The sequence below is a fragment of the Equus asinus genome, chromosome 16 (genome assembly GCF_041296235.1).
Source record: "Equus asinus isolate D_3611 breed Donkey chromosome 16, EquAss-T2T_v2, whole genome shotgun sequence".
Lineage (NCBI taxonomy): Eukaryota > Metazoa > Chordata > Mammalia > Perissodactyla > Equidae > Equus > Equus asinus.
Genome location: NC_091805.1, coordinates 14,789,019 through 14,803,399, shown reverse-complemented (window position 1 = coordinate 14,803,399; position 14,381 = coordinate 14,789,019). Strand labels below are relative to the sequence as shown.

The 14,381-nt window shown below is 38.6% G+C and overlaps 1 protein-coding gene and 1 pseudogene across 6 annotated transcripts in view; both read right to left on the bottom strand.

Annotated features, from left to right (window-relative positions):
• Positions 1-14,381, bottom strand: part of MIGA1 (mitoguardin 1) — a 77,605-nt gene that overhangs the window by 20,724 nt on the left and 42,500 nt on the right. For 3 of the 6 annotated variants that reach the window (XM_044749036.2, XM_044749033.2, XM_044749034.2), the window contains exons 8-9: positions 7,689-7,789; positions 4,185-4,262 (exon numbers count right to left, since the gene is read on the bottom strand). In XM_044749036.2, coding sequence (XP_044604971.2) covers positions 4,185-4,262; positions 7,689-7,789 — 179 coding nt within the window. The remainder of the gene's footprint in view (positions 1-4,184; positions 4,263-7,688; positions 7,790-14,381) is intronic. The other 3 variants (XM_070486643.1, XM_014849674.3, XM_070486642.1) reach the window with 1 other exon arrangement.
• LOC106836634 (small ribosomal subunit protein uS17-like) lies at positions 1,983-3,284 on the bottom strand (annotated as a pseudogene).

Genomic DNA, 14,381 nt, shown 5'->3' with positions numbered 1-14,381 from the left:
CCTTAAAATTTTTTAAGCAAAAATGAAATCACTAAAATGATGGCTTAAATTCTCATTTTAGAATATATCCAATAGGAAGAATTTTTTGACAAAATTCCCAAAAACTTTTTAAAAGGTTTCAGGGGCTAGTCCCATGGCTGAGTGGTTGGGTTCGTGCGCTACGCTTCTGCGGCCCAGGGTTTCACCAGTTCCGATCCTGGGCGTGGACATGGCGCCGCTCATCAAGCCACGCTGAGGCAGCATCCCACATGCCACAACTGGAAGGACCCACAACTAAAAAATATATATATACAACTATGTACTTGGGGGCTTTGGGGAGAAAAAGGAAAAATAAAATCTTTAAAAGGTTTCAGAAAAAGATTAACACTTTCTTGGAGCCAAGATGTTAGTTCAGAAGCAGAGGTCAGTAACACAGTTTAATCCCAGTATATGGAAACGTGCAATTTACCATGAAAACGCACTTTTTTTTTTCTAGCTGAAACTTGAAATGTCTTTTATTTCTAAATTATTCTTCCCTCAAAAGGGCACATTTCAAAAACTCATTTTAATATTTTCAAAAAGAAAAGTAATACTACACTGGTTTACACCAAAGCACCACCTTGCCTTATCAGTTACCTCCCGTAGCTCACAAGCACCACAATGGCCAGGTCAGACGTGAAGTCAGTCAACAATGACAACAGCAACACCAAAAATAGACCAAACAGATAAAACCCATCAATGAAGCAACCAGTGAAAGCAATGTTTTAGGATTAGCTGAAGATTTCAAACTTTTTTTTTCATCTGTTGCCAATCTTTTTTTTTTCCTTCTGCTGTTTCTCCTTCTCCCCAAAGCCCCCCAGTACATAGTTGTAGATTCTAGTTGCGAGCGCCTCTTGTTGTGCTATGTGGGACGCATGTGCAGCATGGCCTGATGAGTGGTGCTATGTCCACACACAGGATCCAAACCAGCGAAACCCTGTGCTGCCAAAGCGGAGCATGCAAAGTGAACCACTCGGCCATGGGGCCAGCCCCTCAAACATTCTTAATTACTCTTTCCTTGCCCTCCATGAGGTGCAAGAGAGACTGGGCCTTATCTTCCTCAGCAAGCAATTACTGCTGAATGTGAAGTACTACTTTTTAAAGTCTCAATATTTTTTATTTATTATTATTACTTTTTTGGTGAGGAAGATTCACCCTGAGCTAACAGCAGTTGCCAATCTTCCTCTTTTTGCTGAGGAAGATTCACCCTGAGCTAACATCTGTTGCCAATCTTCCTCTTTTTGTATGTGAGCCACTGCCACAACATGACTACTGATGAGTGGTGTAGGTCTGCACCCGGGAACCAAACCCAAGCTGCCAAAGTGGAGCACACCGAACTTAACCACTAGGCCACTGGGGCTGGCCCAAAGTCTTAATATTTTCTAAAGGCTCTGAACAACCATGAGAGAAATGTCTACCATCCCAAAACTATTGTAAGTTGGTTCATGAAACAGGCTAAGATCCATTTTACTATGGACTATTTTTTACATTTACATTTTCCTTTCAATCAATCACTGAAAATTACAAATAGGACTTAAAGTTAAAGAAAGCAGGCTGATATTATCCCCTATCTCACTAACAGAAAAGAAACAAAAAAGGAAATAAACACACAACACCCTTCAAAATGGCCCTCAATGATTCACTGAACAGGGCTAACCTGTGTAACCAACAGCATATTGTAGGAATGATAGAGTGTGATTTCTGAGGCTAGAACATAATAGTCACTGCTTCCATCTTCATTTCTCTTGGATCACTTCCTCTGGGGGAAGCCAGGTGCTGTGAAGATACTCAAGCAGTCCTATAGAAAAGTCCATATGGTAAGCAGCTTCAGTTTTCTGTCAACAGGTAGCACCAACACCCCACTCATGTAAGTGAGCTGTATTGAGCACACATTCTCCAGCTCCAGTCAAGTCTTCAGATGACCGCAGCCCTAGCCAATGTACTCAACTACAGCTTCACAGAAGACCTCAAGCCAGACCCACCCAGATGAGCCACTTTTGAATTCTTGACCCTCAGAAATAATGAGATAATAAACGTTTACTGTTGCTGTTTTTGAACGAGAAAATAACTTGGTTTTGTTTGGGAGAAAGGGCAGGTGTCCAGTCTCAGAACTTCTGGAATTGCTTCATGGTGCTAGCAGCCTTGGTGACCTTGAGCACGTCGTAGCACATGGTCTTGCTCAGGGGCTGGCACTCACCCACAATGTCACTGATCTAGATGTCCCTGAAACAGAGGGACAGGTGCATGGACATGTTCTTACGGCATTTCTCGAAGCATGTAGTAAAGGTAGTCCCTGAAGATGACAATGGTTCTCTGCATCTTCACCTTGGTCACCGTGCCAGACAGGATCTGCCCTCGGATGGAGACATTACCAGTACAGGCCACTTCTTGTCAATGTAGGTGCCCTCACTGGCCTCTTTAGGTGTCGCGAAGCCCAGACCGCTGTTCCTGTAGTACTGCAGGAGCTTCTTGCCAGTTTCTCCCAGCAGGACCCTCCTCCTATTTTGAAAGATGGTTGGCTGCTTTGGCAGGCATGCTCAGTCCAGGAGTCGCTCCTTACCTAAAACATGTGGCTTCGGAATTACATACCACAACAAGCTCCCTGGATTAGCCTTTAGGGCTCAGTTCTCACAGGACTAGCCCTAAGGCCCAAGACCTCCAGAAAACCACCCCATAAACCTCGAATTTTAAGAAGATAACTTCTAAAACACCTAAGCCTCCATTAAGCCCCAAGTACGGAAACCCCAGGATTTAAAAGGCTCAACCTAGATTAACACACAAACATATGCTCCCTGCCTGACTTAATCCATAGGAAATTGAGGACCCCTGGAATTAACCCCCAAACTGGGGCACAGGGTACCACTTTCCAGAATGTGCCCCTGAAGCCCAGGGCAGGCCCCAGAGCCTTGGCCCTGAGCCCATATCTGAATTTTTACATGTTTTAAGACACTAAGTTTTAGGTAATTTATTACAAGATAACTAATATAATCGTGGAAACAACACTAACAGCAAAATAAAGACAGACAAATGTCTAAAAACTAGAAAGCAAATGGGAGTGTGTGGAGAGACGGGAAAGAAGAGGAAGCAACAGTCCAGAATAAGATCAAGAGGGGATACGGTCAAGGGGAGACACTGCTAAGGAGCGCCTCAAAGAGCTCCAGGCCTCGAGTCGGCAGGTTCGAGGGCAGGAGTGAAGAAGAGGGGTTAAAAACAGGAGATTCAATGAAATTCTGAGTCCAAACAACTGCAGTCGCCCCACACCTCATTCTACTCCCTGCTCCTTTCTCTCCATCTCTGCACAGGGCGACGGCTTGCAAATTTTCAAGCAGAGAACATTCCTCTTTGAAAATTATTTGAACTACCTTGGGAGAGTAAGTCTTTCAGGGTGAGTGATGGGCCTCCCAGAGCGAGGCCCTCTTCACTCTGTATCCAGGGGCACCCTGCCTACTCTGTCTCCAGACCACTGATCCTAAGGAAAAGCCTGCCAATCATCAACCTCAAAGAAGTAAACTGACCCAGTTAGCCCTCCTGGTCACGCACTCATGGGAGAGACAAACAGAAAACAACTCTGCAAACCCGTACTCTCCACCTACGAAAATCAACCTAGTCACCAACGAAGCCTCCACATTGAGAGGAAACCGTCAGCACAGGAACGAAAGCCCCAGAGAACACAGAAAGTAAGACAATTCAAGAAACAGAAGAGAAATTGTAAATGGTAGAGATAGCCCTCCCTTTTCAGATTACGATTATTCTCAATGTTTATCCTTGTCACTTTGTATATTATTAGTGTATGACTGTGGATTGCTGTAAACGAATGCTATCAAGCCAGAGAGGTGGGGATAGCAAAAGCTTTCCAAGCTCCCATTTAGAGAATGAGTAGAGGTATCTGAATTATAAGAAATAAAATTTTCCCTTTAAAGAGCACTTTACAATTTATATATTAAACACACAAACACACATAGCATAGTGGTATATCTAAGAAATCGGAATCTACAGCTTAAGATTGCTCTCTGCAATATTAGTTTCCACCTATTAAATGACAATCTCTTTAACAGATGGCAGAGTTCGGGAGCGCTCAGTGCAGTGGTATCCTAATGTGAAAAAGACTTCAGAACCTGAAAACGTTATGCCAAGTGAAAGACTGTCAAACGGGAAAGATCATACACTGTATAACTCCACTTGTAGGAAATGTCCCGAATAGGCACGTCCATGGAGGCAGATGGCAGACGAGCAGTTGCCGAGGGCTGGGGGAGGAGAGAAGGGAGTGATCACTACTAGGCGGCAGTTTCTTTTTGGGGTGATAAAAATTTCCTGTTGTACAACTCCTTGAATATACTAAAAACAACTGAATTGTACACTTTAAAAAAGTGAATTTTATAGGAGTGAGTTATATCTCAATAAAACTATTATTTAAAAAAGGCTTTTCATAGAAAAAAGGCTGTGGTTCCAAATCAATGTTTGGCAAAGCTTACACAGGAAAGTCTTGTGAATCACTTGTACAAATGACTGGCCGAGCTTAGAGGAAAGCCTACGCCAGGGCTTGTTTTAATCTAAATAAGCAAGAAATCTTTCTGGTAATTCTGAAAAAAGCTTTCAAATGATCACAAACTGTTTAACTTCCCCAACTAGTTCTGATCTTATTTTCTTAATAACTTTCTTCATTAAAATAGTTTTCCCTAGGCGCCAGCCTTGTGGCGTAGTGGTTAGGTTCATGTGCTCCACTTTGGTGGCCCAGGGTTTGCAGGTTCAGATCCTGGGTGCGGACCAATGCACCACTCATCGAGCCATACTGTGTCGGTATCTCACATACAAAATAGAGGAAGATGGACACCAATGTTAGCTCAGGAACGATCATCCTCAAGCAAGAAGAAGAAGATTGGCAATAGATGTTAGCTCAGGGCCAATCTTCCTCACCAAAAAAAAAAAAGAAGAAAACGCAAATGGCCAACAGGTATATGAAAAAGTATTCAACAGCACCCACCACGAAGGAAATGCAAATCAAAACCACAACGAGGTATCACCTCACATCTGTTAGAATGGCTATTATCAAAAATACAAGAGATAAGTGCTGGTGAGGATGTGGAGAAAAGGGAACCCTGGTGCATTGTTGTTGGGAATGTAATTTGGTACTGCAACTACGGAAAACAACATGGAGGTTCCTCAAAAAATTAAAAACAGAACTACCATATGATCCTGCAATTCCACTTCTGGGTATATATCCAAAGGAAATGAAATAACTATCTTGAGATACCAGCACTCCCACGTTCACTGCAGCATTATTCACAATAGCCAAGATATGGAAACAACCCAAGTATCCATTGACAGGTGAATGGATAAAGAAGACGTGATGTGTGTGTGTGTGTGTGTGTATATATATAGAGAGAGAGAGAGAGAGAGAGAGAGACCATATATATATATACACACACACATATTTATATATATATACAATGGAATATAATTCACCCATAAGAAGAAATCTTGCCATTTGTGACAATATGGACGAACCCTGAAGGGAAAGCATTATGCTAAGTGAGATAAGTCAGACGGAGAAGGACAAATACTGTGTGATTTCACTTACATGTGGAATCTGAAAAAGCCAAACCCATAGAAACTGAGAGTAGCATGGTGGCTGACAGGGGCTGGGGGGTGGGGGAAATGGGGGAGATGTCAGTCAAAGGGTACAAACTTCTGTTAGAAGACGAATGAGTTCTGGGGATCTAATGTACAGCAGGACAACTATACTTAACAATACTGTAGTATATACTTCAAAGTTGCTAAGAGAGTAAATCTTAAATGTTCTCACCACACACACAAGAAAGAATGGCAATTATGGGAGAGATGGAGGTGTTAACTAACATTGTGGTAATTATTTCAGTATATATGTGTATCAAAAATCCATCGTACACCTTAAACTTACACAATGTTATATGCCAATTACATCTCAATAAAGCTGGAAAAAAATAAAACATCAAGAAAAAGGGATAGAAAGATAAGCCTGTCTATATCAAATAGTAAAAGTAAGAGGAAACAGCTGTTCCATAAAAAACATAAATATATTCTGTGTATTGCAAACTTACAAGTATAAAAATATAAGGAAAAACAAACAGTTTAGGAGATGATACTGTAAGCAACAGCCAAAATATACATATTTAGAAAAATCTTGAGAGAATGAAAGATTATGGTCAGCACAGCTTTAAAAAAAGCAGAATCAAGGGGCTGGCCCCATGGCATACTGGTAAAGTTCAGCATGTTCCACTTTGGTGGCCTGGGTTCATGGGTTTGGATCCTGGATGGGGAGCTACACCACTCGTCAGCCATGCTGTGGCAGCGACCCACATATAAAGTGGAGGAAGACTGGCAGAGATGTTAGTTTATAGCTAATCTTCCTCAAGCCAAAAGAAGAGGAAGACTGGCAACAGATATTAGCTCAGGGCAAACCTTCCTCAGCCAGAAAAAAAAAAAAGCAGACTCAAGGCTTAGGTACAGGGTATTGGAATATCTAAAGTTTTCCACACAAAGAATGAATTCACACATCAATTACAGATGTGTGATACCATTTCCATGAAAAAAAGATAGCACTAATCTCCAAAATCGACCATAAAAATGAAATTATGCTAAGATAAAATTGGCCATATGTGATTTTTAAAACTGTTTTAAGTAGGAAGAATTATAAAAAGATGACCACTTTGCAAGTATTCTTTTAATATAAAATTTAAATCTCAGTTGTAAGCAAATTACACATAAATTTATAATTCAGTAATTATAAAACCACTGTTTACACATTAGAGTATTTATAGTTAGCCTTCTCTGCCTACTTATATACCACACACATTTCTTTTCTTACTACAAAATTACAATCATGCCCTCTATAAAGCTTTACATACCCCTCTTTGCACTTAATACATATTCCCATGTCATTAAAAATGACTGGAAACATGTTTATGGCATTACAATATTTCAAATTATGGATGTACCATAATTTGGCATTAGACTGTTTCCAGTTTTTCTTTTCTTTTTTTTTTTAAAGATTTTATTTTTTTCCTTTTTCTCCCCAAAGCCCCCCGGTACATAGTTGTACATTCTTCGTTGTGGATTCTTCTAGTTGTGGCATGTGGGACGCTGCCTCAGCGTGGTTTGATGAGCAGTGCCACGTCCGCGCCCAGGATTCGAACCAACGAAACACTGGGCCGCCTGCAGCAGAGCGCACGAACTTAACCACTCGGTCACGGGGCCAGCCCCCTCCAGTTTTTCTTTAATATTAAAACGCCACAGTGAATATTTTTATATATAAATCTTTGAATTTGAGCACCTCCTTGGAAAAAAATATCTAGAAGTACAATTTCTAAACTAGAGAATCTGAACGTTTTTAAGACTCTTGATATAAGGTGAAATGCTTTCCATTAAGATACTTACTTGCTTCACTCATAATGCACAGGATATGAAAACGCCCACCTAAAGTACATGTTTACACGTCTATCTTTCTAAAGAGACTACAAGCTCCCGTGGGAACATATATTCGTGTTATACTCATATTTGTATCCTGGTATCTGCCACATAGTAGATGCTAAATAAATGGCTACTGAACTGAATTACAGCACAATGTCACAACTGTACTTCTCCAGCTGAAAAAGAATGAGAAATCGCCATTAGGTAGGACATACATGTCCTACCTCTGCTGCTGAAGCAAAGGAGTCGGTTGATGCGATGCTCAAAGTGTCTCGCAGGCAAAAGTCATCTACATTCCCCTTCATGGTGATATCTGTATCTTTATCTGAAAAATAAAAGATGAAAATTTGAGAAATTGATATGCTTTATCACCGCCATATTTCATACTCTTTAGCTGGTTTTGATTTTGTTTTTGTTTTGCTTCAGTCTTTCTTTAGACTACTGGAATCTAAAAGGAAAACAACACAAATCAACGGCATATAATCTGACAAGACTCTCAAATCTGTATTCACTGTTTAGCTGATTCTGAAACACCGCCATACAGAGGAGAAAGTGCTGGAAAGCAGACATTTTTACTGTAAAAGGGATTAAACTTAATTTCAGATTTAAAAAGCTTTTGAGTAGATAATAACTTAAATTGGTATATAACAACTGAGTTGGATTATCTACCATACATGGTAAAATCAGCATATACCACAGATAGTTTGAAACAAAGCAATTTAGTTGCAAGTGGTGTTGCCCAAATTGGGTGAACTGGTAGGTTCCATTCAAGTTAAATGAACTACTAACATAAAATCTTGTCTAGCCAGTAGACTTGTATGAGTGGATCAATTAAAACAATTCAAGAAGATACATCCGAGTTCTTCAGTCTTTAAAGGCCTACTTTAAAACACTGAAAGGCCAAAAATGATCAGATCTGGTCCCTGACGTTTACTTTGCTTACTTGAGGGTCATATATACTTGCCCCAATGACTTTAAAGGGCTGAAAAAAGTTTAAATACATGTGAAAATGGTTAATCTGGCCAAACCAAGACAGCCTACCTACTAACACACAGCTCTCTGAACGCGGGGGGCAGCATGTTCACACACTGTCATCAGGAATCTGTTAACCTTCAAGTTTCAAATAAACGTTTACTTGCTTACAGATGTGACTGCATCGTAGCAAACAACGGACAGATATGCTTCAAAATTCATCACAAGTGTGAAAAGCAAAGAACAAAATATATACAGATTTTTCTTATTTTGATCCTCAATCTGCTAAATTTGTCAGATACTTTATCTTCTTTAAAAAGAAACCAGAAATCTCTTTGGCTTTCATTCATTCAAATTTCTAGTCCATCATTTTCCCCAAAATAAAGTTCATTGCCTTTACCAGAAATTTTCCAAGTCCTATTTAAAACCCCCAAACCACCAGAAAACACAGACATTTTGTGACTCTATACAGGAAGTGTAGAATTTTTAATCCAAACCGTTAATTTAGTTTAAATTCAAAAGTTTTGCAACCAATTTATATTCCAATCTCTAAGCCAAGCAGAGAGCTAATAAGCTGTAATTGGTACAAGCTTCACTCCTATTAAGTATCAAAAATAACCATACATGGAGCATATTTTTTTCCTAGGTTATATTTGGTGGGACCATATTTGACATTTTAACCATTCATCTTCCAAGTTTAAACTATAATTGTTTTCAGATGAAGTTTACATCAATCCTTTTATTTATTTTTTTTAAAGATTTTATTTTTCCTTTTTCTCCCCAAAGCCCCCTGGTACACAGTTGTGTATTTTCTTAGTTGTGGGTCCTTCCAGTTGTGGCATGTGGGACGCCACCTCAGCATGGCTTGATGAGTGGTGCCATGTCCACGCCCCAGGATTTGAACCAGTGAAATCCTGGGCCACCGAAGCAGAGCACACAAACTTAACCACTCAGCCATGGGGCTGGCCCCTACATCAATCCTTTTAAAGTATCTAACTTGTCATCTTAAAATTCTTTTGCTACTAAAAGGCTATTAATGGAACAAAATTTGAAGTTAAATTATTCTATTTTCAAAAATACATGTTTTTTTAGAAATTTAAATTTTTTCATCAAATTTGAGAACAAAACAACATAACTGCTTTACACTTATAAATAGCTATAAAACTGATATTTCTGGACATTCAATTATCCAGAAAAAAATCCCATTATTCTCTTTTCAGTGCATATATGATTTAAAAAATTGCACAAACTTTGAGATTATTTATAAAATTGAATAGGCATGTACAATTTTCAAACCTTTATCTTCTTAATTATTTTCCATTGTTACTATTAATTGTGCAAAAAGAAATCACAGTGCAATTTTCATTATGCCAAAGCACTTTTAAAGCAGGATTAAATTACAAGTCAATTAAGTTAAATCTTAGTTCCATAAGCCTTTTGCTATTTTCAGAGCAAAACACAGACATTTATCGTATGCCACTTTGCCTCTCAGACATTACCCGTGAGCTGTTACACGTCTGTTTTACTTCACTCAGCAGGAACCAGCCATTCAATGTCATCCAGATCAGTGACCATGGCTGTGATTTATTAAAAAAAAAAATCTAACACAGAAAAATGGCTCAGAGGAACTGGAAAGATTTACTCATTCCATCCAACTTCATAAACCACAGACCATACGTCTCATTTCAGTAATTGTTATGATTCCTGGAATGGCAGCTTAATAATTATGAAGAGAAATAATACATCTGTTTTTTAGATAAGCCAGTAAAAAGTATAAAGAAAGAATATTGGGCAATATCTCAAACTAACTGCTTTCATGCATCCAATTAAAACTTAAAATGCTCTTTCCAACAAGTATCAACTCTTGATTGTGGTATTGAAAGACAGGGACAGCATGGAAAATGGAAAACCAAGAGCTTCATCTTAGTCAATATTTTCAGAAACTTCTAACTGAATTTTTCTTAGCAGAAAAAAAATGCTAAAAACACAATGAAATATCATTAAATACCTACCAGAATGATTAAATTGGAAAAAATGACAATTTTCTTTGTTAAGGATGTACAACAATGGAAACTCTCACACACCACTGGTGGAAACGACAATTGGTAGAACCACTTTGGAAAGTTTGGCATTATCTATAAAAGCTCAAGACTGCATTCTCTATGACCTAGCAATTCTATCCTGGACTGTGTTTTACAGAAATACATGCTTATATGTATAAGAATGTTCATAACAGCACTGTTTATAATAGCTCCAAACTGGAAAAAACCAACCATCTATCTATCATAGAATGCACAAACAAACCGTGGTACATTCCTACAATGAAATACTATACAACAATCAAAGTGAATGAATTCCTGCTACATGCAAGAATGTGGGTGAAACTCACAATATGTTGAGTGAAGAATTCTATGTATAATTTCATTCACATAAAATTCAAAAACAGGCAAAACTAAACTACAATGATCAGGACTACATACTTAGTTGGTAAAATTATAAAGAAAAGGCAGGAAGTAATTAGCACGAGCATCAAGACAGTGATTAGTTTTGGAGGTAGGTGGGAGGGGTACTGAATGCTAGGGATACAAGGGGACCTTCCAGAGAATTGACAATGTTTTATTTTATTTTATTTTATATTTTACTGAGGAAGATTAGCCCTGAGCTAACATCTGTTGCCACTCTTGCTCTTTTTTGGCTTGAGGAAGATTAGCCCTGACCTAACATCTGTGCCAGTCTTCCTCCACTTTATATATGGGCCACCGACACAGCATGGTTGACAAGTGGGGTAGGTCCACACCTGGGATCCAAACCCGCAAACCCAGGCCATTGAAGCACAGCATGTGAAACTTAACCACTCAGCCAACGGGCCAGTCCAACAATGTTTTATTTTTTGATCTACATGATAGTTACACAAGAGGGTGTGATAAATCGCTGTACTTTTCAGCTTTGTGCACTTTCCTCTAAAGGTCTAAATAGAAGGAAAGAAAGCAATGTATCTATATATCTTGGCCCTAAATGGCTGAGAGTAGAAAAGACAATGAAACATTTCAACGTTGGCGGTGAAGTTGTAATTTATCATTAGACATGAATTTTATTCCCTGGTAAAAGCAGCATCAATAATGACTCTAGGTTTAAAAAGTCAAAAGATCTGATGAGTCCGCTAAGTATAATAGCAAGTTGAAAATAATTTATCTGCATCCTACAGGGAAACACCAGTAGTAGTAGCAGCAGAGACGAATGCCACATATATAACACTCACAACCTTTTTTCTTCTGGTTCATCAATTGTCCTTTGCTATTTAGCTATTGGTTTAGAATCTAAAGTAGAATGTTTAGGTGAGGATAATCAATTATTGGCGGTAAGAAGAGAGAAACTTAGAGATGCTTGCTATTTCATGACAAAAATAAAAGTGTGATGAAATTAATAAACATTTATTTTGCACTTATGACTTGCCAGAAACCAAGTTATATGCTTTACATATATTATCTCATAATTCTTTGAGTTAGGTACTATTACTTTTTTCATTTTATGTTTCAAGAAGCTAGGGTACAGAAAGGTTAAGTAACCGGCCCATACTCACACAGTTAAGAAATGGAATGGCAGGATTCAAACCCAGGTCATCTGACACCAGATTCCATGCTATCAAACTATGGAGCTCAGGTGTCCAATTGGGCAGCCGCTAGCCACACGAGTCTACTGAGCACATGAAATGTGGCTAGTCAGAATTGAGGTGTGCTGTAAGTGTAAAATACACAATGCATTTTGAAAACTTTGTACTAAAATACATAAAATATCTTATTAAGTGGGCTTAAGAAAATATATTATTAAAATTAATTTCACCTCTTTTGTTTTACTTTTTCATGTGGCTACTAGGAAATTAAGTTTCATTTGTGGTTCACACTATACTTCTACTGTACAGAGCTGTTACGGATTCCTGTCTCATACCTTATCTACAGTGCAAAGAGCTTAACGAGTTCTTTACAGGATTCAGATTCAACTCACATTTTTTGAGTGACTACTACGAGCCCAAGGCATTCTGCTAAGTGCTTTCATAGACTATTTATTTCATTTAATATATGCAACTGTTAGATAAGAACAGCCTAATTATGTACAAGAATGCTTTATTGTAACTAGAACAAAAAAAGCCATTTTCCTATCAAAATCTTCAATGGCTCCTCGTCTGGTTTTCAAAGCTTTCCTTAATGTCTGTTCACCCTACCTCTCTAATCTTGTTTTCTATTAATTACTAAAAGACCCCTCAGCTTTGGCTGAGTATATTCACTCTACCATCACTTGCCACGGAGAAGCGCAGTGGGCAACAGCTTGCGCTTTGGAGTCAGCCAGCTAGCATGTGGCTCCGGTCCCAATCCCAGCCATGCCACTTACTATCTAGGTAAACTGGGGATAACAATATTGATTTCAGAGTTGCCACAAAGATTAAGCGAGAGATTTTACGGAGGCATAATACTTGGTACACAGTAAGTGCTAAATAATTTTTCCCTGTTATTATTATTGCCATATGCATGCTTTACTTAAGCCTTTGGTTCCTCCTGCATCTCCTCCAACATATAAATTTCTCTCCTTCTGCTTCCTTGCCCCTGCTACCCAGGAACATACATTGTTTTATAATGCAGCTTAAGTACTATCCCCTGCAAGTAACCTCCGAAAGTTCCTAATTTTTTGCTTCTATGTAAGGCAGTACAGCAAAAGTATTAAAACCATGGGTTCTGGAGGCAGGCAGCTTGGATTCAAATTCTGACTCTGCTACTTATTAGCTGTGTAACCTTGGGTAAGGCTCTTATCCTCTCCATTCCTCTATGTTCTCATTTGTAAAATGGGAATGAAATCTACGTCACCGAGCTGAGAGAGGATTAAATGAGTTAATACATGTAAAGGAAGCACTCAATAAATGTTAACTACTCATATTGTTGTGCAAAAGATAAATATGTACCATTTAATCTGCTATGTGAATTTTTATTTAACTATTGCCTGAATATATAGCCTGTCTGTCCAGCTGGACTGGAACATCTTGAACGGGTGGACTTTCTTGTCTTTTCTCTCTTCCCTTTTCTTTTTCTTTCATGTTTTTTCTGATGGTTCCTACAGTTCTCAATAGAGCACTGAACACAGATATTTGTTCATATAAACTCATTGAAACTTATTACAAATTGACCATCCCCAAGACGTGAAAATCCCAATTTTAAAAAGCCTCTAGTGTTTCTCCAGATCATTTTGCCTGTCATACAGCTTTAACTTGTTTTCAGAGCCCTGTTAAAACTCTTAAAACCCAGCCTTAAATTAATTAAACTTATGATACTATTTTGTAAACCTGAAATATGCAGCTTCAGCCCTTTAATGACTCATCATTAACCTTAGGAGTGCCTAAAAGAAAGCTTTCCACATAACTGGGTGATTATAAAAAATGTGCCACAAGTTACCTCACCGGCTCTCGGTGGAGTAGCTCTTTTTTTCCCTATCCTTTTAAAACAGTAAATCTAAAATTTGTGAATACTTTTTTTTACCTGTCTCAATCACCCAGAACTTTTAAAACATTCATGCGGAGACATAAACTCTGTTGTTCTTTGGAAGAACCCTGTAAGTACAATGTTTACTTTTAACTAAGCAGTCAAATATTTTAGGCCAAAAATCTGACTGGATTCAAGCCTTCTTCCTTCTTTCACAATCTCATAATTCACATATTACTTCAGTTTTTTTCCAAAGCAGAATTTGCTTGAAAGTTAAAAAAAGAAAAGGAAAAAACTAGAAGACACTTCAGCCCTGGAACTTGGAACTTCAGGCCTGGATCGATCCCTTTAAACCAGTCCAAGTGGGTTTTCTGCGTGTCTCACTTTAGCTATCCCTAGGCACATTCTATTTTCTGTTGCTCAGAAGGCATCAGGTCTATTTTAACCTCAGCATAGCCTAGTGGAGATTCCAAAGATGCC